Source organism: Hyperolius riggenbachi, chromosome 12 (genome assembly GCF_040937935.1).
Source record: "Hyperolius riggenbachi isolate aHypRig1 chromosome 12, aHypRig1.pri, whole genome shotgun sequence".
NCBI classification, from domain to species: Eukaryota; Metazoa; Chordata; class Amphibia; order Anura; family Hyperoliidae; genus Hyperolius; species Hyperolius riggenbachi.
Window position 1 is genome coordinate 212,141,780 of NC_090657.1, and position 27,523 is coordinate 212,169,302.

At 47.1% G+C, this 27,523-nt stretch overlaps 1 protein-coding gene and 1 long non-coding RNA gene across 7 annotated transcripts in view; one reads left to right on the forward strand and one right to left on the reverse strand.

The window, feature by feature from the left end:
- Positions 1–27,523, forward strand: part of LOC137541819 (uncharacterized) — a 743,120-nt gene that overhangs the window by 76,219 nt on the left and 639,378 nt on the right. The gene's annotated exons all lie outside the window — the stretch shown is intronic.
- The window catches only part of AATK (apoptosis associated tyrosine kinase), a 223,378-nt gene that overhangs the window by 59,549 nt on the left and 136,306 nt on the right, over positions 1–27,523 (reverse strand). For all 3 annotated transcript variants that reach the window (XM_068263327.1, XM_068263329.1, XM_068263328.1), the window contains 3 exons: positions 14,190–14,277; positions 12,698–12,831; positions 9,744–9,828 (listed from right to left, as the gene is read on the reverse strand). In XM_068263327.1, the coding sequence (XP_068119428.1) occupies positions 9,744–9,828; positions 12,698–12,831; positions 14,190–14,277 (307 nt within the window). The remainder of the gene's footprint in view (positions 1–9,743; positions 9,829–12,697; positions 12,832–14,189; positions 14,278–27,523) is intronic.

Genomic DNA, 27,523 nt, shown 5'->3' on the forward strand with positions numbered 1-27,523 from the left:
TCTGCACTCATACCCATGTGTGGCATCTCCGCACTTATACGTGTGGCATCTCTGCACTCCTACGCATGTGCGGCATCTCTGCACTCCTACGCATGTGCGGCATCTCTGCACTCCTACGCATGCGCGGCATCTCTGCACTCCTACGCATGTGCGGCATCTCTGCACTCCTACGCATGTGCGGCATCTCTGCACTCCTACGCATGCGCGTCATCTCTGCACTCCTACGCATGTGTGGCATATCTGCACTCCTGCGCATGTGTGGCATCTCTGCACTCCTACGCATGTGTGGCATCTCCGCACTCTTACGCATGCGTGGCATCTCCGCACTCTTACGCATGCGTGGCATCTCCGCACTCATACGCATGCGCGACATCTCTGCACTCATACGCATGCGCGGCATCTCTGCACTCCTACGCATGCGCGGCATCTCTGCACTCCTGCGCATGCGTGGCATCTCTGCACTCCTACGCATGTGTGGCATCTCCGCACTCTTACGCATGCGTGGCATCTCCGCACTCTTACGCATGCGTGGCATCTCCGCACTCTTACGCATGCGCGGCATCTCTGCACTCCTACGCATGCGCGTCATCTCTGTACTCCTACGCATGCGCGTCATCTCTGCACTCCTACGCATGCGCGGCATCTCTGCACTCCTACGCATGCGCGGCATCTCCGCACTCATACGCATGCGCGGCATCTCTGCACTCATACGCATGCGCGGCATCTCTGCACTCCTACGCATGCGCGTCATCTCTGCACTCCTACGCATGCGCGTCATCTCTGCACTCCTACGCATGCGCGGCATCTCTGCACTCCTACGCATGCGCGGCATCTCCGCACTCATACGCATGCGCGGCATCTCCGCACTCATACGCATGCACGGCATCTCTGCACTCATACGCATGCGCGGCATCTCCGCACTCCTACGCATGTGTGGCATCTCCGCACTCATACGCATGCGCGGCATCTCCGCACTCCTACGCATGCGCGTCATCTCTGCACTCCTACGCATGCGCGGCATCTCTGCACTCCTACGCATGCGCGGCATCTCCGCACTCATACGCATGCGCGGCATCTCCGCACTCATACGCATGCGCAGCATCTCCGCACTCATACGCATGCGCGGCATCTCTGCACTCATACGCATGCGCGGCATCTCCGCACTCCTACGCATGTGTGGCATCTCCGCACTCATACGCATGCGCGGCATCTCTGCACTCCTACGCATGCGCGTCATCTCTGCACTCCTACGCATGCGCGGCATCTCTGCACTCCTACGCATGCGCGGCATCTCCGCACTCATACGCATGCGCGGCATCTCTGCACTCTTACGCATGTGTGGCATGTCTGCACTCATACCCATGTGTGGCATCTCCGCACTTATACGCATGTGTGGCATGTCTGCACTCATACCCATGTGTGGCATCTCCGCACTTATACGTGTGGCATCTCTGCACTCCTACGCATGTGCGGCATCTCTGCACTCCTACGCATGTGCGGCATCTCTGCACTCCTACGCATGCGCGGCATCTCTGCACTCCTACGCATGTGCGGCATCTCTGCACTCCTACGCATGTGCGGCATCTCTGCACTCCTACGCATGTGCGGCATCTCTGCACTCCTACGCATGTGCGGCATCTCTGCACTCCTACGCATGCGCGTCATCTCTGCACTCCTACGCATGCGCGTCATCTCTGCACTCCTACGCATGTGTGGCATATCTGCACTCCTACGCATGTGTGGCATCTCCGCACTCTTACGCATGCGTGACATCTCCGCACTCTTACGCATGCGTGGCATCTCCGCACTCTTACGCATGCGCGTCATCTCTGCACTCCTACGCATGCGCGTCATCTCTGCACTCCTACGCATGCGCGGCATCTCTGCACTCCTACGCATGCGCGGCATCTCTGCACTCCTACGCATGCGCGGCATCTCCGCACTCATACGCATGCGCGGCATCTCCGCACTCATACGCATGCGCAGCATCTCCGCACTCATACGCATGCGCGGCATCTCTGCACTCATACGCATGCGCGGCATCTCCGCACTCCTACGCATGTGTGGCATCTCCGCACTCATACGCATGCGCGGCATCTCTGCACTCCTACGCATGTGTGGCATCTCTGCACTCTTACGCATGTGTGGCATCTCTGCACTCCTACGCATGTTTGGCATCTCTGCACTCTTACGCATGCGTGGCATCTCTGCACTCTTACGCATGCGCGGCATCTCCGCACTCATACGCATGCGCGGCATCTCTGCACTCCTACGCATGCGCGGCATCTCTGCACTCCTACGCATGCGCGGCATCTCTGCACTCCTACGCATGCGCGGCATCTCTGCACTCCTATGCATGCGCGGCATCTCTGCACTCCTACGCATGCGCGGCATCTCTGCACTCCTACGCATGCGCGGCATCTCCGCACTCCTACGCATGCGCGGCACCTCCGCACTCCTACGCATGCGCGGCATCTCCACACTCATTCGCATGCGCAGCATCTCTGCACTCATATGCATGCGCGGCATCTCTGCATTCCTACACATGTGTGGCCCCTCCGCATGGATTTTGGATGATTTTTTCGAGTCCAAAGGGAGGATGTTCTGTACTATGGAGAGGACAGGAAGAATGTTCTGTACTATGGAGCATGTGGTGTTTGATTTTAGCCTGTTATGTGTATTGATTAAATAAAGCCATTTCGATCCCACCGACATGTGCAGATTTCACTTTCTACAAACTGGATTTGAGGTCTTAGCAGCCCGTTTTTCTGCACTGTCGGTGGATGGAGTTCGTGAGCGGAGTTCCATTTACATTGGAGAGGAGAGGGAGGATGTTATGTACTATGGAGAGGGAGGATGTTATGTACTATGGAGAGGGAGGATGTTCTGTACTATGGAGAGGAGAGGAAGGATGTTCTGTACTATGGAGAGGGAGGGTGTTCTGTACTATGGAGAGGGAGGGTATTCTGTACTATGGAGAGGGAGGGTGTTCTGTACTATGAAGAGGGGAGGAAGGATGTTCTGTACTATGGAGAGGGAGGGTGTTCTGTACTATGGAGAGGGAGGATGTTCTGTACTATAGAGAGGGAGGATGTTCTGTACTATAGAGAGAGGGAGGGTGTTCTGTACTATGGAGAGGGAGGATGTTCTGTACTATGGAGAGGGAGGGTGCTCTATGCTATGGAGAGGGAGGGTGCTCTGTACTATGGAGAGGGAGGGTGTTCTGTACTATGGAGAGGGAGGGTGTTCTGTACTATGGAGATGGAGAGGGAGGGTGTTCTGTACTATGGAGAGGGAGGGTGTTCTGTACTATGGAGAGGGAGGGTGTTCTGTACTATGGAGAGGGAGGGTGTTCTGTACTATGGAGAGGTAGGATGTTCTGTACTATGGAGAGGTAGGATGTTCTCTACTATGGAGAGGGAGGATGTTCTCTACTATGGAGAGGGGAGGGGGGTGTTCTGTACTATGGAGAGGGAGGGTGTTCTGTACTATGGAGAGGGAGGGTGTTCTGTACTATGGAGAGGGAGGATGTTCTGTACTATGGAGAGGGAGGATGTTCTGTACTATGGAGAGGTAGGATGTTCTGTACTATGGAGAGGGAGGATGTTCTGTACTATGAAGAGGAGAGATAGGATGTTGTGTACTATGGATAAAGGAGATGAAGTCTATGGGCTTCTGTGCAGACATTGCTGGGCGCAGTTTATGGGCTGCGGACATTGCTGGGCGGAGTCTATGGGCTTCCCTGCGGACATTGCTGGGCGGAGTCTATGGGCTTCCCTGCGGACATTGCTGGGCGGAGTCTATGGGCTTCCCTGCGGATATTGCTGCGCGGAGTCTATGGGCTTCCCTGCAGGCATTGCTGGGCGCAGTCTATGGGCTTCCCTGCGGACTGTACATCAGCCTGTCACCTATAGATTAGGCCATCATGTTTATGGTCACACCACACAGAGGCAAACAATAAGAGGCAAAGAAGGACTAAACACAGACAGAACTGCCACATAGCCTGTGTGATCTCTTTCATTCACGGTCTTTGCAGTTAATCGGATTAGTCTGAGGCTTTGCTCTGTTGCCCGTCAGTCTGCCGGTTGTGTCAGGAACTGGTTGTACTCGTCTTCACTTTCTCAGATCTCTGCAGTCATGGCTGTGCTTGTGATGTATGTCGGTGAGAGGGGAGCTCTGCAAACTCCATAACCTGATAACATGCTCAGGAACCAGATCCTACCAGTCGGGGCCCGTCCGTGCCTCCACATAAGTGGTATAAGACATTTGGCCGGCTTCACTAGGTGTGGTACCAAACAATGCTTATATACACTCCTATAGAGGAATTCTTTCCATGAGAGCACCAGATTTATTTCGTACATACGCATATATATATATATATATATATATATATATATATATATGTATATGTATATGTATGCGTATGTATGTATGTATATGTGTGAGATTTCTGTACACACAGATTGGTCTATTTATTTTGGGGGCACGGACGCTGTAGGCACCTGCTTTACGATATGCACGCGTCTGTCTATCTGATGGCTCAGTGCAGTTAATATTGGCGCCAGAGATATCAGCTTGCTGCAGTGCGTAGCGTATGGTGAACCTCTAGCCTACAATGATTAGCCCCCTTCTCCCCAACAGCCATAGCACCACCAACATAATGATGGTATGATACCATTTCCCTCCCCTACAAGCATCCGTGTAATAAAGGTGCCTGGAAAAAGGGAGTGGGGGATTGCCGCTAGTAGGATATCTGTAAAATTTTCTACAACTTCTGATAGTAAAATATTGGTAAAGATTACCAATATTTTACCATGACTTAACCTAACCGTACTCTCCCACAGAACCCTCACTCTACCGATTTAAGATCATTTTGGAAATAATCGATCTGGCAGGTGAATCTGCCAGAAAATTGTATCATGTGTACCTAGTATAAGATCCCCCACCGATAACTAACCCTAAGACCTCCCTCTACCGATGCCTAACCCTAAGACCTCCCTCTACCGATGCCTAACCCTAAGACCTCCTTCTACCGATGCCTAACCCTAAGACCTCCCTCTACCGATGCCTAACCCTAAGACCTCCCTCTACCGATGCCTAACCCTAAGACATCCCTCTACCGATGCCTAACCCTAAGACCTCCCTCTACCGATGCCTAACCCTAAGACCTCCCTCTACCGATGCCTAACCGTAAGACCTCTCTCTACTGATGCCTAACCGTAAGACCTCCCTCTACCGATGCCTAACCCTAAGACCTACCTCTACCGATGCCTAGCCCTAAGATCTCCCTCTACCGATGCCCAACCCTAAGACCTCCCTCTACCAATGCCTAGCCCTAAGACCTCCCTCTACCGATGCCTAGCCCTAAGACCTCCCTCTACCGATGCCTAGCCCTAAGACCTCCCTCTACCGATGCCTAGCCCTAAGACCTCCCTCTACCGATGCCTAGCCCTAAGACCTCCCTCTACCGATGCCTAGCCCTAAGACCTCCCTCTACCGATGCCTAGCCCTAAGACCTCCCTCTACCGATGCCCAACCCTAAGACCTCCCTCTACCGATGCCCAACCCTAAGACCTCCCTCTACCGATGCCCAACCCTAAGACCTCCCTCTACCGATGCCCAACCCTAAGACCTACCTCTACCGATGCCTAGCCCTAAGACCTACCTCTACCGATGCCTAGCCCTAAGACCTACCTCTACCGATGCCTAACCCTAAGACCTCCCTCTACCGATGCCTAACCCTAAGACCTCCCTCTACCGATGCCTAACCCTAAGACCTCCCTCTACCGATGCCTAACCCTAAGACCTCCCTCTACCGATGCCCAACCCTAAAACCTCCCTCTACCAATGCCCAACCCTAAGACCTCCCTCTACAGATGCCTAACCCTAAGACCTCCCTCTACCCATGCCCATCTCTAAGACTCCCCTCTATCAATGCCTAAAAAATGTACCCGCCTCTTCCTTTGCCTAACTCGTAACGCCCCCAGGTAGTGCCTACCGCTAAACCCCTGTGTTGCCTAACCACAACCTCCCTGTCGTGATTTGCAGCAATTAATAAAAATTTTGGGCAAGCAGGCGCCTAATAAAAATGGGGGTGCAGAGGCTTCCTATTATGAAAATTGTGGGGTCTCATAGTGGGAAGCCACGGCACCCGCTTTTTTATCAGACACCTCCGTACGCCCCAAATTTCTGTTCCTTGCCGTTATATTTGTTGTGGTATACTGCGGTTTAATTGTTTAACAGGAAATATATATGGAAGACTCCATATTCTCACTTCAATTGTCCTTTAAAGAAATCAACTCTGGCTGTTTATTGGAGCAATGTTAAAACGGAAATGCTTTAGGAACACATTGAGAAGGCAGGACTCATTGGAGAAGACCCTGATGCTGGGAAAGATTGAGGGCAAAGGGGGGAGGGGACAGCAGAGAATGAGATAGCTATATAGTATCAAGGAAGCAAACGTGAGCTTGGACAAGCTTCGAGTGGCAGTAGAGGATAGAGGCGCCTGGCCTGCTGTGGTCCATGGGGTCACAAAGAGTCAGGACAGGATAGTGGCTGAACAACAAAACCATATCTCCCATACACATGCTTTACCTTTTTTATTAGGATCACTTGCACAAACTTGCAGATATCTTAAAACAGTTTAGGATGACATGGCTGTGCTCCTCCTATGCAAACTTAGCAGTAGAGCTGTTAGTCGAGTTTGACCCTCACTTCAAACCAACTGCCCAAACTTCATAATCAACATCAAACCCAACTCAAACCTTTCAGCGTCTATCCAATCACAGTCCACTGTTCGTCCACAGAAATACTGCCGCCCAATCCACCATCGGTTCATCATAATTCTTAGCAACAGTATCATATACTGCTAATGACAACAGTACAATAACTAGACCCTGGAACCCAATTCAACAACCTGTCCTTCATTCTTCCTGGCAACAGCACCATACTGCCAGTGATATCAGTACAGTAACCAAATGCTGCCACCCAATCCTCCGCCTGTCCATCATTCATCCTAGCAACAGCACCATACTGCCAGTGATACCAGTACAGTAACCAAATGCTGCCACCCAATCCATCACCTGTACATCATTCATCCTAGCAACAGCACCATACTGCCAGTGATATCAGTACAGTAACCAAATGCTGCCACCCAATCCACCACCTGTACATCATTCATCCTAGCAACAGCACCATACTGCCAGTGACACCACCAGTACAGTAACCAAATACTGCCACCCAATCCATCACCTGTCCATCATTCTTCCTAGCAACAGCACCATACTGCCAGTGACACCACCAGTACAGTAACCAAATACTGCCACCCAATCCTCCGCCTGTCCATCATTCTTCCTAGCAACAGCACCATACTGCCAGTGACACCACCAGTACAGTAACCAAATACTGCCACCCAATCCTCCGCCTGTCCATCATTCTTCCTAGCAACAGCACCATACTGCCAGTGACACCACCAGTACAGTAACCAAATACTGCCACCCAATCCTCCGCCTGTCCATCATTCTTCCTAGCAACAGCACCATACTGCCAGTGACACCACCAGTACAGTAACCAAATACTGCCACCCAATCCTCCGCCTGTCCATCATTCTTCCTAGCAACAGCACCATACTGCCAGTGACACCACCAGTACAGTAACTAAATGCTGCCACCCAATACACAACCTGTCCATCACTCTTCCTAGCAACAGCACCATACTGCCAGTGACACCACCAGTACAGTAACCAAATACTGCCACCCAATCCTCCGCCTGTCCATCATTCTTCCTAGCAACAGCACCATACTGCCAGTGACACCACCAGTACAGTAACCAAATACTGCCACCCAATCCATCACCTGTCCATCATTCTTCCTAGCAACAGCACCATACTGCCAGTGACACCACCAGTACAGTAACCAAATACTGCCACCCAATCCTCCGCCTGTCCATCATTCTTCCTAGCAACAGCACCATACTGCCAGTGACACCACCAGTACAGTAACCAAATACTGCCACCCAATCCTCCGCCTGTCCATCATTCTTCCTAGCAACAGCACCATACTGCCAGTGACACCACCAGTACAGTAACCAAATACTGCCACCCAATCCTCCGCCTGTCCATCATTCTTCCTAGCAACAGCACCATACTGCCAGTGACACCACCAGTACAGTAACCAAATACTGCCACCCAATCCTCCGCCTGTCCATCATTCTTCCTAGCAACAGCACCATACTGCCAGTGACACCACCAGTACAGTAACCAAATACTGCCACCCAATCCTCCGCCTGTCCATCATTCTTCCTAGCAACAGCACCATACTGCCAGTGACACCACCAGTACAGTAACTAAATGCTGCCACCCAATACACAACCTGTCCATCACTCTTCCTAGCAACAGCACCATACTGCCAGTGATACCAGTACAGTAACCAAATACTGCCACCCAATCCACCACCTGTCCATCATTCATCCTAGCAACAGCACCATACTGCCAGTGATACCAGTACAGTAACCAAATGTTGCCACCCAATCCACCGCCTGTCCATCATTCTTCCTAGCAACAGCACCATACTGCCAGTGATACCAGTACAGTAACCAAATACTGCCACCCAATCCATCACCTGTACATCATTCATCCTAGCAACAGCACCATACTGCCAGTGATACCAGTACAGTAACCAAATGCTGTCACCCAATCCACCACCTGTACATCATTCATCCTAGCAACAGCACCATACTGCCAGTGATACCAGTACAGTAACCAAATGCTGCCACCCAATACACCACCTGTACATCATTCATCCTAGCAACAGCACCATACTGCCAGTGATACCAGTACAGTAACCAAATTCTGTCACCCAATCCACCGCCTGTCCATCATTCTTCCTAGCAACAGCACCATACTGCCAGTGATACCAGTACAGTAACCAAATGTTGCCACCCAATCCACCGCCTGTCCATCATTCTTCCTAGCAACAGCACCATACTGCCAGTGATACCAGTACAGTAACCAAATTCCGCCACCCAATCCACCACTGGTCCATCATTCTGCTCCATCCATTCCGCTGTCCGCTTCGATCAACACTCGCATGTCCTTTCGGTTCTGCTGCTAATGACTGCTCCACAGCCTGGAGCCTGGCAGAAGCATGGGGTTTCCCATAGAATATACACCAATTCTCCCTAGCAACAGGGAGAATTTTCATTGGTCCACCATGAACCAATGAGAATCACCCTGTTGCTGAGGGCTCCCATTGGTCTTCTGCAACTCTATGGGGATCTCCATGCGTCTGCCCAGCACTGATCTGTGTCCCGGGACTGAGCAGAGGAGTCGGCAGCATCAGAACCAGGGTGGCCTGAGTATTTATGTGATGGCGGCAATTGAAGTGGATGCAGAGACCAGCCTAGTAAAGCATGAAAGTGTCTGTTCTCATGGGCTTTCATTGTGTACATTTTCCCGGGTGTTCTGGAAAAATTCAGCAACTTTGAACTCGGTTCACGGATTCAATTTTTTTTTACAAGCAGAAGTGGATCCAATTTTTAACATTGGGATCTGCTTCCTACTCTGAGCAGAGCTTATAATAAAGTCCCAAACTGGTACTTTTTTTTTTAACAAGTGGGAACTGACCCTTGTACAGCATTTTCCATTCTGCCCAGAAAAACCAAGGTGGGCCAGGATGCAATGGGTCATCATACTTTTCTGCAATTTATAGAATAGGCACAGTAGAGAGAACAACATTTCCACTCACCCGATACTTGGAGTGGGCCAGCCCATAGTCCCCAATCTTCACGGTCAGGTCAGCGGTCAGCAGACAGTTGCGCAGAGCGAGGTCACTGGGTGAGAAAGACGACAGATCAGACAAACCGAACATTTCATGCAATCGTCTTACAGCCCGGGGCTAAAAGGGCATCTCAGGTAAACAAAACAGAACAATACAGAATGCAATCTGCACAATTAATGGCCGGGCCAAAACCAGAAGAGTCCACACACAATTCACTGAAACCTGATTCAGCAGGTCTGTCACAGTAAAACCTGGAGTCATTCATTCATCTGTGGAAGAATTCTAAAAATTAGAACCTAAGTATGCTTCCTCATCACACTCACTGTATATGGACTTAAACAGGGTGGAGCCGCCCATCAGTGGAGAGGGACAATGAGCAACTAATAATCTCAACTTGCATGCAAATTTAATGGTGGATTATACTCTGAAAACTAAACTTTCAATAACTATACTCTTTGGTACATACAAGGCCATTTTAAACTATTCCCACATATTCCCCGTGTGTAATTTTTTTTCTTCATTACAGAGAGCAGAACAGGCTTGTTTATCTCTGGCTAATTGGCAAATGCAATCATTGCTGGCAAGAATCTCTCTGCTTGTGTCTTTACTATGCCCCCTCCTTTTCTGCTGAAGTGACTCATTTGTTGCCAGGTTGATGTGTCTGTTCAGCAGAGGTGAGCAGAGTGAAGACACAAGCAGCGAGTGTCTCCTGACTGGAAATGATTACATTTGCCAATGAGCCAGGGAGAGAGTGCACTATCTGTCCCAGGAGAGGACCTCAGGATGTGTGCTCCTAATCCCTTGATAGGTTTGAGGCAATGAATGTTTGCATGTCTGCACTATGCATGTTACAGGGCCAGAGTTAGGACACCTACGATTACCTGGGTACTTCTGTGCAGTGTAGGTGACTAAGCAAGATAATGCATTCCTTTGTGAACTAAGACCCTGGCTTTAGCTGTAGGGATAGCAGTGGTGCCTGGGTGAGTGAATTTGTGAATGCATTTGTTTGAATATTTGCATGCGAGTGTGCAAAAGGTTACTGATTTTTGCTTTTTTTCTGGCCACACCCCCTTTAGCACCTCCCTTTCCTTAAACTACTTATTTAAATGTCCTAACTAGAGGCGATGTGCCTGGATTTATGTGGTTTTTTTTTTATTTGCCTTAGTAAATCGGCCATACGTTCTGATTTTATCCAGACAAGGGACAGGCACTTTTTTTTTTTTTTTATCAAACAAAATACAGCCCAGCTTTGCCAGATCTTCCATGTTCTCCCTCTTTAGTAAATCTGCCTGTGAATGCTGCAGTGTGTTGAGCCCTGATCTGCTAAGCAGATGCAAGAAAAAGGGAACAGTTCATCAAGAACACGGATTGGTTTCTGTATGCCTTTCGCTGTAATACAACGTCTTGGTCTTTCTCTGAACCACAATCGTTCCTTAGAGGTGCAGAGGAGGCATTACAACACCAGACCAGTAATAAGCTGATTAGATCTATGATGTCACTCGTTAATAACAGAGATGAGAGTTGCACCGCCGTCTGTTCAAGCCAGGAGCTGTGAGAGCCTCCCGCAACAAAATCACTGATGCTGGAGCCCTGCATGTCTCACTCAGTCAGCATCAGGATATTGTTCCAGGGGACTAACCAAGAGGCGTCCAAGGAGCTGCCAGAGAAATGTTCCTGGAGCGGACTGGAAAGATCCCGGTGGAAGGGATGGGGGAGGTGAATGGAGAAGAGAGACCAACAAATATAAACTCAATACATGAATAAAAATATACAGAGGTGTGTGAGAAACGGCAAAAAGGCAAGCTCAGATGGGAGAAGATAAATGTGCAAAACAGAAGACAAGCCCAGAGGAGAAAATAGGAAATGTGCAAAACAGAAGAAGTCAAGATCAGATGAGAGAAGAGAAATGTGCAAAACAGAAGACAAGCCAAAAGGAGAAAATAGGAAATGTGCAAAACAGAAGAAGTCAAGATCAGATGAGAGAAGAGAAATGTGCAAAACAGAAGACAAGCTCAGAGGAGAAAATAGGAAATGTGCAAAACAGAAGAAGACAAGATCAGATGAGAGAAGAGAAATGTGCAAAACAGAAGGCAAGATCAGATTATAGAAGAAAAATGTGCGAAACGGAACACAAAATCAGATGAGAAAAATATGTGCAAAACAGGAAGAATTCAAGATCAGATGAGAGAAGAGAAAGGTGTGCAGAACAGAAAGAAGGCAAGATCAGATGAGAGAAGAGAAATGTGCAAAACAGAAGGCAAGATCAGATGAGAGAAGAGAAATGTGCAAAACAGAAGTCAAGATCAGATGAGAGAAGAGAAAGGTGTGCAGAACAGAAAGAAGGCAAGATCAGATGAGAGAACAGAAAGGTGTGCAGAACAGAAAGAAGGCAAGATCAGATGAGAGAAGAGAAAGGTGTGCAGAACAGAAAGAAGGCAAGATCAGATGAGAGAAGAAAAATGTGCGAAACAGAAGACAAGATCAGATGAGAAAAATATGTGCAAAACAGGAAGAGGGCAAGATCAGATGAGAGAAGAGAAATGTGTGCAGAACAGAAAGAAAGCAAGATCAGATGAGAGAAGAGAAATGTCTGAAATGGAAGAAGACGAGGTAAAAAAGGTAAAAGAAGAGAAAACATAAGGTAAAAATAAAAACAAAAAAAGAGAAAACAAAAAGTAAACAAATAAAAAAAAAAAAAAAAAAAAACCAAGAGAAAAACAGTTAACAGTAAAGGCATGAAGGGAACACAGATTGGAGCTAACGTAAAATTTTAGGAGGAAATACAATATGAGAAGTGAAGGAAAAAGACAATGACTAAGACAAAATTTCCAAAACGTTCCATTTCAGCTACATTCTCTGCTTCCACAAATAATTACCCACAATCCCCATGTGATTACCCACAATCTCCTAGGGCTGCTGACCTGTGTGTGTAGTTATTCTTATGCAGGTGGAGCAGCCCACAGCACAGCTCACAACCCATCCTCTGCAGGGTCAGGGGGTCCGGTGCGGTGGACTCGGAAGCCGCACAGCTCTGTACGTATCCCTTCACATCACCCTGCAAATAAAATTCCACAATTACCATAACCGTATACAAGCAACTGGGCTGCTGTTCAAAAGTTTACAAACTTTTCAAGTACTTTCTTTGGGGCTTAAAGAGAACCAGAGACTAAGCACCCTCATGTATTTTACCATACATATTAATAGGAACATGACAGTAAACACCTACTCTGCTCTTTGTTTCATTCTTCACTGCACAGTCGGCCTGTTATCAGCTCTGATAAGAATCCCCCATTTAGTCTGACTTTGCTCAGGAATCTTAATAGCTGAGTCAGTCTTCTCTGATGTCTTTTCAACCCCAAAGGCTCGTACACACGTCGGATTTTTGCAAACGACCCATCATTTGAACGACCGGTTGTTTGGATGTCAAATCGGGCGTGTGTACAGTCTGTCATTCAGCTGATAAGACCAGACGGGTCATCCAAACAATGGGTCGTTTGCGAAAATCTGACGTGTGTATGTACCTAAAGTCTGACTGAATGCTCAGTGGGGGATTCTTATCAGAACTGATAACAGGCAGACTGTGCAGTGAAGGATGAAACAGAGCAGAGCAGGTGTTTATGGTCATGTTCCCATTGATATATATGGTAAAATACATGAGGGGGCTTCGTCTCTGGTTCTCTTTAAACGCCTAGAAATTCTAAAATTGACATACATGGAAGTGGACGTCCGGATAACAATGGGCACAGGACCTAAGTTTGTAACTCTATATCAGTACAGAGCAGGTGACCTCAAACTGTATCCAGTGTATATGTGTTCTTTTACTAGGCGGATATAGGCCAAAGATTTCCGAACAGTGTCCATTAAGGGATATTTTTCACTAAGTGGGTTTTGCGATCCAATAGCAAACTGATGGAAGCCGTTGTATGATCTTCCATTAGTGCACTGCATTTGTGACACGATTTCCCTCAATATCCAGTGTCATGCATGCGATCAGCCTCCCATACAAAGTATAAGAGTGCAGGAAAATCACATGAATCGCACCAGTATGTGATTTTTTTTTTTATAATTTTGCCAATTTATAATATTTATCTGCTTATTTTTTTAACCCCCGTAAACGCACCACAATCGTGCCCATACACCCGGCAAAATCGCTGCGGTGGCAAATGGGATAAACATCAAATTGCAGCAATCCTGTTTCTCTGTGTAAGAGATGGGACAATGTCGTCATACAGGGTACCAACGCCACTGGGGGTGTCACTCACAGGGCTGTGGAGTTGGAGTCGGAGTCTGGGCAATTTTGGGCACCCGGAGTTGGAGTCGGAGTCGTGGTTTCAGAAACTGAGGAGTCGGAGTTGGAGTCGGAAGATTTTTGTACCGACTCCACAGCCCTGGTCACTCATGTCATTCACTCACCAAAGGGCAGAACTCCATGACCAGCAGGTAGGGGGTGATCTCTGTACACTGAGCCAGGCACTGAAGCAAGTTCGGATGCTGAAGGACTCTGTGGAAAGAGAATAAGTGGTCATTGATGCCCTGTAATAATATATCAAGTATCTACATTTACTATCGCTACAGGAACTGAGCTTATACTGCACATACTGGAGGTAGCAGAGATCAGCACACACTGCAGCTAGTTTACTACAGTATCAGGACACAGAGTAACAGCTTATACTGTACATACTGGGGGTAGCAGGGATCAGCACACACTGCAGCTAGTTTACTATCAGTACAGGCACAGAGTAACAGCTTATACTGTACATACTGGAGGTAGCAGGGATCAGCACACACTGCAGCTAGTTTACTATCAGTGCAGGCACAGAGTAACAGCTTATACTGTATATACTGGGGGTAGCAGGGATCAGCACACACTACAGCTAGTATACTATCATACTATCAGTACAAGCACAGAGTAACAGCTTATACTGTACATACTGGAGGTAGCAGAGATCAGCACACACTGCAGCTAGTTTACTACAGTATCAGGACACAGAGTAACAGCTTATACTGTACATACTGGGGGTAGCAGGGATCAGCACACACTTCAGCTAGTTTACTATCAGTACAAGCACAGAGTAACAGCTTATACTGGAGGTAGCAGAGGTCAGCACACACTGCAGCTAGTTTACTATTGGTACATTTTATGTACAGCCAAGTGCAGGTACAATGATGCTGTAACTTGTGCAGGTGGAGATGCAGGAGATGTGACTGACTCTTAGGAGAAGGTCTGTACACATTGAGCAGTTGCTGGAGGCGGGATCACATTACAGTCTAGTCTGGGACAGGTTGTTTGTGTGTCTGACAGGTCAGCATGTCAGACAGAAGCCAGAGGGAATACCCAGCCTCTACCTGTCTCTGCTCAGTGTAACCTGATGCAGCCAGGCGTCTGTCTGCACAATGTCCCGGGAACAATGTCTGTACTGCAGGCGACAATAATAATAATATTAGAGAGGTGAGGTGAGAGCTCTGCACAGAGCGGTCACATCGCTTTCATACCTCCACCCTGGAAAAAGCTGTGATCGGCCACCGGATCGCTACCTCTACGCTGAGCACAAATACCAACTCCACCCATATACTACAGGGGTGCCTATACTCATCCTGTTTACTTGCCGAGGCAGATTAAAAAATGCATAAAAAATAATATTCTGTAATATAGCTTACACTGTATTGGAAGTAGCAGAGGTCAGCATACGCAGCAGGTAGTTTATTGTCAGTACAAACACAGAGTAACAGCTTATACTGCACATACTGGTGGTAGCAGAGGTCAGCACACACTGCAGCTAGAATCCTATCTGTACAGGCACAGATTAACATGGTTAAAGCTTGGGTAGGTTTGATATCTGTATCAGCAAAACGCTCAAGGAAACTACAAATGAAATGAATGCAGGAAGGCAGGGAAAGGTCAAATCGTCCACGACATTGGAAGGACAAGTATGTGCCATGTGTCACTTTCTTGTGATACATGGACCCACCCCCCAGGTTCCTGTGTGCAAAAGACCCGCTTCTCAGCTTCCTGTGTGTGTGTGTGTGAAAGACCCGCTTCTCAGCTTCCTGTGTGTGTGTGAAAGGACTGCTTCTCAGCTTCCTGCGTGTGAAAGGCCCGCTTCTCAGCTTCGTCTGTGTGTGTGTGTGTGTATGTGTGTGTGTGTGTGTGTGTAAGGACCCCGCCTCTCAGCTTCCTCTGTGTGTGTGTGTGAAAGGCCCGCTTCTCAGCTTCCTGTTTGCGGAAAAACCCGCTTCTCAGCTTCCTGTGTGTGTGCAAGGCCCACTTCTCAGATTCCTCTGCATGCAAAATACCCACTTCTCACCTTCCGCTGCGTGCAAAAGACCCGCTTCTCAGCTTCCTGTGTGTGCGTAACCGTAAGGCCCACTTCTCAGCTTCTTGTGTGCGTAAGGCCCACTTCTCAGCTTCCTGTGTGTGAAAGACCCACTTCTCAACTTCCTGAGTGTGTGCGTAAGGCCCACTTCTCAGCTTCTTGTGTGCGTAAGGCCCACTTCTCAGCTTCCTGAATGTGAAAGGCCCGCTTCTCAGCTTCCTGTGTACGAAAGCCCCGCTTCTCAGCTTCTTGTGTGTGTAAAAGGCCCACTTCTCAGCTTCCTCTGCATGCAAAATACCCACTTCTCAGCTTCCTCTGCGTGCAAAAGACCCACTTCTCAGCTTCCTGTGTGTGTGTGTGAAAGGCCCACTTCTCAGCTTCCTGTGTGTGCGTAAGACCCACTTCTTAGCTTCCAGTGTGCGTAAGGCCCACTTCTCAGCTTCCTGTGTGTGAAAGACCCACTTCTCAGCTTCCTGTGTGTGAAAGGCCCGCTTCTCAGCTTCCTGTGTACGAAAGCCCCGCTTCTCAGCTTCTTGTGTGTGTAAAAGGCCCGCTTTTCAGCTTCTTGTGTGTGTGAAAGGCCCGCTTTTCAGCTTCTTGTGTGTGTGAAAGACCAGCTTCTCAGCTTCCTGTGTGTGTGAAAGACCCGATTCTCAGGTTCCTGCGTGTGAAAGGCCCGCTTCTAAGCTTCCTGTGTGTGCAAAAGACCCGCTTCTCAGCTTCCTGTGTGTGCATAATGCGTACTTTTCAGCTTCCTGTGTGCGTAAGGCCCACTTCTCAGCTTCCTGTGTGTGCAAAAGGCTGCGCTTCTCACTTGTGTACAAAAGACCCACCCCTCTGCTTCCTATGTGTGAAAAACCCACCCCTCAGCTTCCTGTGTGCGCATTTCAGGCATCACCTCGAGCATGTCTATCACAGTGTAAATGGATGTAAGCATAGAGATGCAACTTTATGAAAAACCCCATCCCTCCTTTATTTTCAGTAAACTCAACCCAGCAAAAGCAAGGTGAAAAGAAATGTTGTGATCAACTGCAATCCAACATTATCCCAAAATGAAAACGGAACCAGGAAACACAATACAAATAAACTATGCAGTCATTTAAGTATGCTGGAGGCGGTAAATCCTTGCTTGTTTGAACTTGCAGGCGGACACAAATCCGTTTGCCCCATGCCTAAAAAATGTGGACGTTGCCAAGTAACAGTCTTGGTTGTTGATTTGGCATACAAAATATGCCCGACAGAATTTACGGTGTAGTCTGATCCTATTCTAGCTGTGATTTTAGCGTTGTTGATCAGTCGCTCAGCGTGTGGATGTTTTATGTTTTCCCAAATTCATATGTTGTCCTCACTGCAGTACTACTGGCATTTACAAAATGCTTTGATGTCATTGTCATTGGATTTGCATTTTCCTGACATCCATTGTCGTTTGACTGATATTTTTCTGAACTTGTTTATCTTTCATTGTTTGGTATTGGGATGCCCGCCCTTACTCACTAATAAACTTTAATGACATACCTAATCTATAGGCCTTTATATTGAGTTGGCCAACATTTTTTAGGTATAACAGCTCCGACTCTTTTGGGAAGTCTCGCCACAAGGTTTAGAAGATTGTTTATGGGAAATTTTGCTGGATGTTGGATGGTAAGGCCGGGCTCACAGCCTCTGCTCTAAAGCGAAGTATCCACCGACAAATCACGGCCAGATGGATGGGGGATCTCCAACGCCGAACAAACATTCCCCAATCCATCTGACTGAATCTGCAAGCGTTGTTGTCGTTGTCGGAAACAAATGATCGTTAACAAATGGACGTTCAAGCAATCATGTCAAAAGTCAATGAGGATTGGAACGATCCTCCACGATTTAATCGGACATGTCGGTCGCTCGAAAAAATGAACAGGTGGCGTTCGTCGTAATTTTTGTTAAATGATGTTGTACAATTCCTGTGAAAAAACATTGTCACAAAAAATCATTTGGAAAAATAGCTTAGTGGGTATGGGCTTTAAAGAGACACTGAAACGGGAAAAAAAATTATGATATAATGAATTGGTTGTGTAGTACAGATAATTACTAGAACATTAGTAGCAAAGAAAATATTCTCATTTTTATTTTCAGTTATATAGTGTTTTTTATAACATTCCATCATTCTCTAATATTTGCAGTTTACACACTACTCAGCATTCTAAATGATTTTACAGAGCAGGCCAGTGAACATTTGAACTGCCCTCTGGAGAGAAAAAGAAAATACAGTGACTGACAGTTGAGATAACAAGCTTCAGAAGACGGAGCTCACTTTGACTTTGAAAGTCGTGGAGCTCAATGGCTCTTTTGCATAGATAACTGGAGTTTCTTAACTCTTCCTGTACTGGAAAAATATTAGGGCAGAGACATAATTCTATTTCTTAGCTGTACTACACATACAACTCATATCATAATTTATTTTATTTATTTATTTTTGCTTCAGTGTATCTTTAATGCATCCCAAAAGGTCTTCCATTGGGTTGAGGTTAGAGCTCTGTGCAGGCCGGTCAAATTCCTACATGCCAAACTCACTCTTTATTAACCTTGCTTTGTGCACTTGTGCAATGTTTTGTTGGAACAGGAAAGGGACATCCCCAAACTGTTCCCACAAAGTTGGGAGCATGAAATTGTCCAAAATGTCTTGATAGCCTTCTGAAGCATTCAGGGTTTGAGCTACACGTTAGAAAGGGTGCTGCACCATTTGGCCGCTGCCGTAGACCACATTGTAAATTACAGTTATTACAATAGAAACAGAGCACTTTGGCCGTCAGCAATAGCTGGAAGCTCAGTTGCCTTTTACCCCCACTGTACAGCACCTTGGATGGGGAATAATTCACACTGCTGGGTAATTTGCCACAGCAGGTTGAGCTGTGCTTCACCCTGCGGCCACATTTCCCTGCGCCGGTTTTACATTTTTCCTGGCATCTCGTCCTTTAGATTATCAGATGAATAGGAGCAATTCATCTTTCCAAAGAACTCAACTTCACTGCCCTTGAGTTTAGCGGTGGTGTGCTTTACACGGCTGCATCCAATCCTTCGCATTGCACTTGGATATAAGGTGAGAGGGATTTGGAGGTTGACATATTTATTTCCTTGTAAACAATGCCAGTTGCCTGCCAGCCCTGTTGATCTTCTGGCATAAGTAGTGTCGGAGTGAAAACCCTGGATCAAGCGTATGGCTAATCCTGTAAAACGCTCTCTTGTTACCAGCCCTGATGAAATCCGCCACTGAACATTCAGTCAGAGAGACGCTATTCATGACCTTGAGACTATACTGTGTACTCTCCCCAGGGAGAAAAGCGCTATATAAATATTATTGTTATTGTTATTGTTACTCTGTTTATTGCCTGAGGAAGCGGGAACATACCCGTGAAACGCATTGCACTGTTTGTTTTGGAGTATATTAATAAACCTGTTGTCATAAAACTGACGGTATCTTGTCTGCTTCGGGGAGGCGAGTCCACCACCACCTCCTGAGGGATTTTAAGCCTTTTAGAACCTTTTATCCTGCTGGCGCCTCTGTTCACTCTTACATTACCAATATCCACCCCTGGTGGAGGGGTTGATCCCCTTTTTCCTTATCTACAGAGAGTGACTTTTAATCCTGAGTGAGGACAGGTCTAATCTCCTCACCTGCCTATACAGTGGTTACCTAGGCGGTAACCCACGTTTGTGAGTATATACATTATATACTTTTAATTTCCAACCCCTTGTTTTGCATACTACACTATATTGGGCTCTCAGTATTTCTTTTGTCTTTATCGTTAAATACAGGGTGACATTTATCAAGAGTGTCTGAGACAAAATATTAGTAGGTTTTTTAGAAATCTGTGCAGAACTTTCTCAGACATCCTAAGAAATCACTAAATAGTGCAGATTCCTTCTTAAACTGTTAGGAATAGGAAGAGTTAGGAAGGTCTCTTGGGCAGTGCAGTATGAGGGAAATTACTGTTTCTGAGGTTACCAATACATCTGCTGTCAGCAGGCTCTGAGTGAGGGGGGAGGAGCCCTTCACAAATCATATCTAGTCTGCACTGTTGCACTATCTGGAGAACTGCTATGGAGCACTTCTTAATCTGTGGCAGTTTAGGGATGGATTTGCACTTTTCTTAACTGTGGTGCAGCTCTAGAAACTCACAATAAACTGCTACTATTACATAGGATGTGAGAACTTTCTTACTATCATGCAGAACTGTTCATCTGCTGGTTAGAACAGTTTTAGAAGAAAAAACTGTTGGTAATGTTTTGATCAATCTGGCTCACAGACTTTTAGCTTTTCTTACCACAAAAAGGAGAGTAAATAATGGAAAAAATGTAAATAACTACTAGTACTACCCCATACGTATATGCGCAGTATTAAACTATAGGATTAGGCTATAGGATTTTTTAAAAAATGTTTTTACTTTTGTAACAAACGCTTTCTTGTTTAGTTTCAGACAACTGTTAATACCGGATAACAGTTCTGCTTAGCTCAAAATTGAATGCGTATTGCTAAAAATGCTGGATAGAAAATTAGTTTTGTGGGTCAAATGTGTTTGCATAACTCCCCTACAGGGGTCATTCTCTCCTCTCTGGATGCAGACAGTGGGCGGGTCTCTGAAATGTGACACCCAAAGTGGGAAGAACAATAGATGTCAGACCCAATTGGAGATCAGCACATTTAGCCTGCTGCATTCACAGCTGAGCTGGCACCGACCTGAAGAAGCGGTGTTACATCACAAAATGCATTGTCGCACGCTTTACCACTAAACTTTTTTTTTGCTTTTTCTGCAGGTAATAAGTCAAATCTATGAACTCTTGACCCTTTTTCTCTTTCCTGCTCTCAGAAGCCATTTTCTGCTAGGAAAGTGTTTTATAGTTGTAATTTCTTATCAATGAGGGTCACACTGTAGTCTGACCCTAGTCCTGACTCCGACAGGAACTGCCACTTACATACCTGATGTTTAACTCTTTCAGGCAGAGAAAGAAAAAAAGGAACACCGCATATTCCCCATGTCTATCTCATCATGTCACATATCACCTCGGGTATTCTTTATCACCGCCGGGGAGCCATCATGTGGCTCACCCTGCGCTCAGCTCACCAGCGGCGGGACAAAACATAAGCAAGTTTAGCTAGAGGCCTCCCTGAAAGACTGGGCCCCTTGCTCAGTGTTTGTTTGTTTTTTCAATGTACATATTTTAAAAACAAGTTTGTCTAATTTTTATTTATTTCTCTTCCCCAACCTCCCCCTTTCCCTTGCCAGCCAATGACGGCGATGAGAGCCAATTGCTCTTGAGCCTCTATAGGGGACAGCCGAGTGACACGGCTGTTCCCAGTACAGCGCTGCCATAGATCACAGCGCTGTACAATGTACGCCGTCTAACAGTCTCCTAGCAGCAACCGCCACTGTTAGACCGATGATGGAGCGGAACTTCGGCGCGCGCAATCTCCTACAAAACTCCGCCCCAGGAAGTGACGCCTTTCGGTGTTAAACAGTCGGGAGGGGGTTAAAGAAGACGGCTGCTGGTAAGTTTAACCCTCCCTCACCCACCCGCTCAGGTGCTCTAGTTATCTGGATGAATTCTGGATGAAACCTATTGGGAATTCATCCGGAGAGCATCCCTGATGTTTTGGCAGTGCAATGCCTCGCCTGTCTGCTGATGCGCTCCTCCATTATTCCGTGACTTCACCCACTGCCATCTTCTTCCTCGCAGGGGCACCTCTCCCCCATGATCCAGTGCATGTTATTGCACAATATGCTGCCCGGTCATTGAGAAGATGTGGCCAGCGAGGTTGAAGACCAGAGCCACTGACTAATGGAAGAGTGAGCCAGCCGGGACATTTGCCCAGCTTGCCCCTATGAAAGTGCATGGCCTGTGGGGATGCAGACAGAAAGTTTACAAGCAGGAGGTGTTGAGCGCTCAGCATCTTTTGTTCCTAAGCCTGTATGGACAGGTGCACAGCTGCGGGCAGACTCCGCTAAACAATGAGTTTGGAAGTTCATTTCCTAGGATAATGCCTATAATTTACAGTAATCATCTTGACTGCACTGGGAATTAGCCTTGTTCAGTATTCGGTATAAGTGATGCTTGAGGCAGTGGAGACAATAGGTGCATTCCAGAAGTCTGTGCACATAGTGTCCACACACACGGATACACACACACACACATACACACGCATCACCCATACATACACAAACACACACACATACACAAACACACACACATACATCACGGACTCACACACATATACACACCACACATCACCTATACATACGCACACACACACACACCCATATACACGCATCACCCATACATACACAAACACGCCCACATACATCACGGATACATACACACACACACCACACCACACATCACCTATACATACGCACACACACACACCCATATACACGCATCACCCATACATACACAAACACGCCCACATACATCACGGATACATACACACACACACCACACCACACATCACCTATACATACGCACACACGCACACCCATAAACACGCATCACCCATACATACACAAACACGCCCACATACATCACGGATACATACACACACACACCACACCACACATCACCTATACATACGCACACACACACACCCATATACACGCATCACCCATACATACACAAACACGCCCACATACTTCACGGATACACACACACACACACATCACCTATACATACGCGCGCACACACACACACACACACACACACACACACACACACACACACGCATCACCCATACATACACAAACACACACACATACACAAACACACACACATACATCACGGACTCACACACATATACACACCACACATCACCTATACATACGCACACACACACACCCATACACACGCATCACCCATACATACACAAACACGCCCACATACATCACGGATACACACACACACACACACACACACACACACACACACACCACACATCACCTATACATACGCACACACACACACACACACCCATACACACGCATCACCCATACATACACAAACACACCCACATACATCACGGATACACACACACACACACACACACCACACCACACATCACCTATACATACGCACGCACACACACACACCCATACACACGCATCACCCATACATACACAAACACGCCCACATACATCACGGATACACACACACCACACATCACCTATACATACGCACGCACACACACACACCCATACACACGCATCACCCATACATACACAAACGCCCACATACATCACGGATACACACACACCACACATCACCTATACATACGCACACACACACACACACACCCATACACACGCATCACCCATACATACACAAACACGCCCGCATACATCATGGATACACACACACACACACACACACACCACACATCACCTATACATACGCGCACACACACACACACACACACACACACACACACACACACCCATACACACGCATCACCCATACATTAATTATTTATATTGTGTGAATAAAAGACTTCCTCCAAGTCATTCACTGTTTCGCTACTCTGCTTATCAGCACACACAGAAATGATCCCGGGTCTCTGAAGATACGCTACTGTTTGTTTGTTGTTGGCTAGACAGAATATCGTGTGTTTAACCGTTTTATTCGCAGGATTAGTCAGTCAGTTAGTGGGCCCCACGGTCCCATAGTAACCGCGGTGGTGGCAGTTTACTCTGAACCAGTAGGTGACGTTGTAATTACCCGTGTCTCACAGGCTCCCTTCTGAGTTGTCTGCGGCTAATTCTTAACGGTTCCTGCGCATTGACTGCGACCAGAGTTCGCACGATCTGTGCGCTGGCACCGTTTAGAAGGCTAAGTGCGGTCAGCCACTGAGGGCTCCTGTGACAGCTACAGACCTGTCTCTAACCTTCCCTTTCTGGGCAAGCTAATTGAAAAAGCTGTTTACCTCCAGCTAGAAGCCAAAATCCTACAAAACAACAGTTATGACCCATTCCAGTCTGGCTTCAGGAAACACCACAGCACTGAAACGGCCCTCATCCAAATATGCAACCACCTGCTCATGGCAAGAGACAGAGGAGAGTGCTCCATCCTCATACTGCTAGACCTTTCTGCAGCCTTTGATACAGTTGACCATGACATCTTGATAAACAGGCTACAGGAATACTGCGGCATTGATGGCATAGTTCTTCAGTGGTTCCAATCCTTCTTGAGTGGCAGAACCCACAAAGTGTCTATGGGGCTCTTCCTGTCCACCCCTGTATCACTTAGGTATGGGGTGCCCCAGGGCTCAATCCTCTCTCCCCTGCTTTTCACGATTTACATGTTACCGCTGGGAAAACTAATCCAAAAACATGGCCTGACATACCACTGCTATGCAGACGACACTCAACTATATCTTTCCTTCAAGCCTGGTGTGACAGACCCAACTCTAACTATAAACGCCTGCTTACGTGAACTACAGCAATGGATGAATGACAACTGGCTGAAACTAAATGCAGACAAAACTGAAGTCCTTCTGATAGGAGGGCAGAGCATGATAACAAAACAACTTAACTTGCAGTCTTCACCACTGGGAATAGGAGGCACGGATCTGCGCAGCTCTGATCATGTGCGTAGCCTGGGAGTTCTAATTGATTGGGATTTAAACTTCAGAACTCAAATCTCTGCTGTGGTGAAATCATCCTATTTTCACCTGAAGAACATTGCAAAAATCAAGCACCTCATACCCCCAGAAGATCTGCCAACCTTAGTCCACGCCTTCATCACATCCCGACTGGACTACTGCAATGCTCTCTACACTGGCCTTCCAAAAAAGGTCTTGTACCGCCTACAGCTGATACAGAATACTGCTGCCAGACTGCTAACCAACCAACCCCGTCACTGCCACATAACGCCAGTCCTGCACTCCCTTCACTGGCTACCTATAGAATGGAGGGTCCTATTCAAGATCGGCCTACTGACATTTAAATCCCTGAATAATCTAGGCCCTGGATACATGAAAGAAATGTTGCAGCTGCGTAGCAATCCCCGCATTCTCAGATCAACAGGTTCTAATAATCTAGTCATACCCAGAGTACACCTGGAAACTTTTGGTCCCAGAGCCTTCTGTCATGCTGCCCCTACGTTTTGGAACTCCTTACCTCAACAGATCAGGACAGCTCCATCCCTGGACGTGTTTAAATCCAGACTGAAAACCCACCTGTTCAGTTTGGCATTTGCAGAAATATAACTTTTGTTGTGTGAATACTTCATCCTACTAATTACTGAATCTGAGAGAGCCTAAGCGCTTTGAGTCCTATGGGAGAAAAGCGCTATAGAAATGTTATTGTATTGTATTGTATATTGTATATACATACACAAACACGCCCACATACTTCACGGATATACACACACACACATACACACACACACACACACACACACACACACACACACACACACACACACACACACACACACACACACACACCACCTATACCTACGCACACACACACACACCACACATACACACATATACAGATACATACACATCACCCATACATACACATGTACAGTACACTAACACATCAAACATATACACACACACATCACCCATACATGCGCACACACCCCACATACAAACATCATCCATACACACACACACACACACACACACACACACACACACACACACACACACACACACACACACACACACACACACACACACACACACACACACACACACACACACACACACACACACACACACACACACACATTACCCATACATATACACATGCACACCACCACATACGCACACACAGGCCCATATGCAATTCACTTTTTCACCTGAGTTTTCTCCTAGGAGATCATTTTTCACCTTGTATTTAAAATTACTTTTCAGCATTTGAGAATTGAAAAAGTACCAAAAAAAGTTGTTCAAAAACTATCAAAATTATTTTGAGTATTTTCTTGCTTGCAGGTGATTTATTGGTTTATTTATTGTATTTATAAAGCACCAACATATTACGTTGCGCTGGTGATTAAAAATGCATTTTATTTCAAGTTATAAAAATATCACCTTGGAGAAAGCTCAGGTGAAAAAGTGAATTGCATATGGGCCAGTGTCCACACACTCACAGACAGACACACACACACATCACACGTATATGGACAGACACACACACCAGGGCAAACTGTCTGACCATGAGGTGATCTGACAGCGCAGATGAGACGTTATCGCAGACAGCTTAGTGATGAAGCAGACAGCAGCGTGGAAGTACGCAAGGAATGTCCTGTCCACATGCCAGACGCCTGAGCGCGTCCCACAAGCTCCGTCATAATTAATCGGGTTTATGAGCTTGTTGTGTAGTTCCCTACGGAGGAGGATTACATAATTATCGGGCGGCGTCATCCGACACACTTAGGTCACAGCTTCCCATTGTTGTTGTTACACTCAGACTTCCTGGGACAAAGCAGCACAAGTGCTGAGGAGAGCGCACAGGAGGATTGTGGGAAAACAGGACGAGTACAAAGTTTTATGTAACTTTAATCAGATCTGTGCCGGCTCGACAACATTATTATTATTATTATTATGCATTTAGGCATCGCTTAGATATTTCCTGCAGCGCTCTACAGATAACATCAAACAATCCATTTCCTGTACATACTTGCAGCCGAGTGTACTGCACATGCACATTACATTAAGACAAGCCACCGCGCATGCACAGAACGCTTCTGGTGACAGGAGCACAATCTGCAGTACATTAAGACAAGTAATCGCGCAGGGCACTTCTAGTGATGCGAGCGCGATTAAGGAGGCACGCTGCCATGCCAGGCATACGCAGTACATTAAGACAAGTAATCGCGCAGGGCACTTCTGGTGATGTGAACGCGATTAAGGAGGTACGCTGCCATGCCAGGCATACGCAGTACATTAAGACAAGTAATCGCGCAGGGCACTTCTGGTAATGTGAGCGCGATTAAGGAGGCACGCTGCCATGCCAGGCATACGCAGTACATTAAGACAAGTAATCGCGCAGGGCACTTCTGGTGATGCGAGCGCGATTAAGGAGGTACGCTGCCATGCCAGAGCATACGCAGTACATTAAGACAAGTAATCGCGCAGGGCACTTCTAGTGATGTGAGCGCGATTAAGGAGGCACGCTGCCATGCCAGGCATACGCAGTACATTTAGACATATAATCGCGCAGGACACTTCTGGTGCTGTGAACGCGATTAAGGAGGTACGCTGCCATGCCAGGGCATACGCAGTACATTAAGACAAGTAATTGCGCAGGACACTTCTGGTGATGTGAGCGCGATTAAGGAGGCACGCTGCCATGCCAGGGCATACGCAGTACATTAAGACAAGTAATCGCGCAGGGCACTTCTGGTAATGTGAGCGCGATTAAGGAGGCACGCTGCCATGCCAGGCATACGCAGTACATT